Source organism: Trachinotus anak, unplaced genomic scaffold, assembly GCF_046630095.1.
Source record: "Trachinotus anak isolate AG129_WGS33_773 ecotype Australia unplaced genomic scaffold, CSIRO_AGI_Tana_v1 ptg000012l, whole genome shotgun sequence".
NCBI lineage: Eukaryota > Metazoa > Chordata > Actinopteri > Carangiformes > Carangidae > Trachinotus > Trachinotus anak.
The window spans coordinates 18,241,232-18,244,957 of record NW_027273863.1 but is presented as its reverse complement, the minus strand read 5'-3'; the positions used below and the strand labels follow the sequence as shown (position 1 = coordinate 18,244,957).

General features: G+C 47.1%; 1 protein-coding gene across 1 annotated transcript; it reads right to left on the bottom strand.

Moving 5' to 3' along the window:
* Positions 1-577: 577 nt before the first annotated feature.
* LOC139629302 (piggyBac transposable element-derived protein 4-like) lies at positions 578-3,420 on the bottom strand. The gene is made up of 2 exons (XM_071491844.1): positions 1,459-3,420; positions 578-1,361 (listed from the first exon to the last, which is right to left on the bottom strand). The coding sequence occupies exons 1-2, from the start codon at positions 3,385-3,387 to the stop codon at positions 1,218-1,220; spliced, it is 2,073 nt and encodes a 690-aa protein (XP_071347945.1). The 5' UTR covers positions 3,388-3,420; the 3' UTR covers positions 578-1,217.
* Between the last annotated feature and the right edge of the window lie 306 nt (positions 3,421-3,726).

The following is a 3,726-nucleotide window of genomic DNA, read 5'->3' as shown; positions in this document are numbered from 1 at the left end:
CCTGAAGTGCCAAAAGTCTAAACTTCTCACTGTCTCATTATTGCAGCTGAGTTTGTAAACTTTTTGCTCCGTGTCTGAAGGTGTTTTTTTGTTTGTTTGTTTTTTTTTCTGCTGTAGCGACCAAAGTCAATATGAATTTGTAATGTCTCCAGCAACCTCAGGAGGGGAGGTGACAATGTCAGTTGTTTGATGCCAGGGTTGTGGTGAGATGGATCAAGGGATAGTGGTGATGAAATATACATAAGGGGCCTTGTAACGGATGACCTCACTGAGAAAGTGCACAAGAAAGCCCTGGAATATGACGATTTCCATATCTTGGGGATACTGTATGTGACTTGCTCAGACAGGCCAGGGTCTTGACAGCAAACACTTCATTTGCATCTTTGTTAGATATCACAGGTGTAAATTATGCTGAAGAGTTAGTGTTTCATAATCTGGTCACTCTGGGGTCACTTGCTACAAGCTGTAGCGGGAGAGAAAATGAATGCACTTAATATTAGGGAGTGAATCTTTCTGTAGGGTGGAGTGCAGTCGAGAGATATCCCAGCTACAAAGCACTGACTAAGACCAGGGGACAGATGAGGGCTCCAGTGTTATTCAGCTCTTTCACCATCTGGTTCCTCCAGACGGGTTAAAGCAGCGGCATATGGAGCAAGATGCGAGGATGATGCCGTATCTGAATTGTTAATGCTTGCCCGTTCTGCCAACTTGTGTGTTAATGACACCACTTTGATGTTTGAGCGCACCTCTTTAAGGCAGATTGACAAGCCAACCTACGAGGCTCGAATTTTTATTGGATGTCGGAAGCAGCGTCGCAAAAAATGTGGCTTAACCCTTGTGTGGTGTTCATATTGTTGTTACTCAGCCAGTGTTTGTGGGTCACAATCACAGTCACAATCAAACACATTTATGTTAAAATACTCAACAGATGTTTACTTCATCCCAATTACAAGCAGTACAAACAGTATATATGGTTAATATTTGCCCTTTACCTTTGTTAGATCACATTTATAACTTATTATTTAAAACGTAATAAAGAAAATCAATTAAAATCAAAATAGGAGTGGAAACAAATTTACAACTGAAGCAAGGTTTTTCAAAACTACTGACTTTTATTTCTTTGCACAACACAAGCTGAACACATGAACACATAGAGTAAACATATCAGTCAAGACAACACATCAGCCCCATTGAACACATGGCCTTTAGCCACTAGCCTATACAACACATGAGGGGCAAAGTTTTACTGTGTGTGTGTTGCAGATATACTTTTTGCACTTGATGCATGTATATTGTGTTTTTCTGTCCATCTTGGGTCCGCACACTTCGCACCGCTTCTTCTTGTTGCTGGTGTTCACAACCTAGAATAATGAAAAGATCAGGAATTTTACCAACACCTCCCTCTCTCTCACAAGACATGAGTGCCAGACATGTACTGCAACAGCATCACACACTTACTTCAGGCTCTGCAGATTGTGGTTCTGTAGGTTGGGTGGATAGGGCACCAGCATTCTCCTCCTGAATCCTCCTCACGATGGCTGCAGAGGCTGGGGTTCTGGGGACATGTTGTCTTTCCTCGATTTGTGGTCTCACCAATGCCTTTCCCAGATCCTCGAGAAAGAGGCGTCTCTTCTGGAGCTTCCCTCTGTTCCACTCTGGGTTCAGTGCCATCCAAATGACAAAGGCGTTGTATGCTGAGATGTCCAGCATGTCAAAGAATAACACCAGTGGCCAGCGTAGAGTCCTCCGTTTGCAGCTGTAGGCCGTCACCAGCTTGTCCATGTTGTCTACCCCTCCTTTTGTGGCATTATAATCCATGATGATCTCTGGTTTGTGATGTTCCCGGTCACAGATTCTTCCATCCCCGTGCAGTGTACTCATGAGTACCACATTCTTGCCTTTCTTTGGCACATAGGATACCAGGGATGTGTCAGCCGTGTACGCAAACTTGGAAGACTTGACAGGCCTGTTCTTTGAAGTCAGCAGTTGAGGTGGGAGCTCTGACTTGTTTTTCCGTATTGTTCCCACCATGGTCAGCTTCCTCTTTAGGAGCTCCTGTCCCAGCTTGTGCGAGGTAAAAAAATTGTGGCATGTGATGTTGTGTCCACTGAGTCCCTGAGACATGTCCAGGACAACTCTCATTCCTTGGTTTTTCTCGGGGGCTCCTCTATCAGGTTTCCCTGTGTAGACTTGTAAGTTCCAAGCATATGAGGAAGTGGCATCACAGGCAGCCCAGATCTTTATACCATACTTTGCAGGTTTAGATGGTATATACTGCCGAAAGGGGCAGCGGCCCCTAAATGGCATCAGCTGTTCATCAATGGTGACATTTGGCCCAGGGTTGTACAGCAGGGGGAGGCGGCGCACCCACTTGTCCCACACTGTCCTGATGGCAGTTAGTTTGTCTCTCTGCCGTCGAGCTGGTCTGTCATCTCGGTTGTCAAAGCGGATAATCCTGGAAATTATGTGAAAGTTTTCCAGAGACATTGTTGCACGGAAAATTTCTCTGCCAGTTTCTGCATCCCACAGGGATTCTGCGGATTCCCCTTTGGACCTGAAAACTCCAGCAAGGATAAGAACCCCGAAGTAGGCATGTAAATGGGTTTGGTCCATTTCCTTCCACCTCTCTCCAAAAACACGTCTTCCTTCTAAATTAGTGCAGTCAAGAATAATTTTCTGGATGGAATCTGGGATGAAAAGCTCAAAAGAAGACTTGATGTCCTGTGTGTGAGTAACTGCCATCCGTGTTGGCCCTGGTTGCATCCTTATCACATTGGCAGCCTTGCGGGGTGGCTCTTTTCTTGGGCGAGAAGACCATTCAATTTCAAAATTTTTTGACATCCATATTTCCTCACTTGCTCCATGCTGACTGTCTTGTTCTGGTCCTGTGGCTTGCTGCTGACGGCCTGGTCCTGTGGCTGGCTGCTGACGACCTGGTCCTGGGGCTGGCTGCTGATGGCTTGGTCCTGTGGCTGGCTGCTGACGGCCTTGTCCTGTGGCTGGCTGCTGACGGCTTGGTCCTGTGGCTGGCTGCTGACGGCCTTGTCCTGTGGCTGGCTGCTGACGGCTTGGTCCTGGGGCTGGCTGCTGACGGCTTGGTCCTGTGGCTGGCTGCTGACGGCTTGGTCCTGGGGCTGGCTGCTGATGGCTTGGTCCTGGGGCTGGCTGCTGACGGCCTGGTCCTGTGGCTCGTCTTCGTTTTGGAACTGGCTGATGCTCAATCTCATCATCTTCTTCAGAGTCACTGTCAGACTCTGAATTTTCAGAAATGTGATCCTCAAATTCTGAAACCTCTTCTCCTGAATCCTCTCCCTCTACATCATCATCAAAAACTCTCTCTTCCAAAATCAATTCCAGGGCCCTCTGCGCAGAGCACCTTTTGGCCATCTTGATCGGTTGTGATAAGAAACCACACTGGCAAAGCTATATTTACAGTGTCCCGCCTCCAATTTGTAGCAGATAGAGTGTGAGAAAATAAAGATTCCCGCAAGACAGAGGGTCCAATGTGCAGGAAAAGGAGAGCAGACAGTGTTGATGCTTGAATTTTGCAACAATGTTGCAACCTTGTGTGGGAACCGCAGGTGCAGAAACACAAAACTCACATTTACAGTCACTCTTTCTCTCTCTCTCTCTCTCTCACACACACACACACACACACACGCACGCACACACACGCACACACGCACGCACACACACACACTAACAGCAGGCCCAGACAGGAGGAGG

What these genes read in the sequence shown, in the direction of transcription:
- LOC139629302 (XM_071491844.1), bottom strand. Translation starts at nt 3,387, where the DNA reads ATGGCCAAAAGGTGCTCTGCGCAGAGGGCCCTGGAATTGATTTTGGAA. An exon ending in CACAATCTGCAGAGCCTGAA is followed by an intron (nt 1,362 to 1,458) that starts GTAAGTGTGTGA and finishes TCATTATTCTAG; the next exon opens with GTTGTGAACACCAGCAACAA.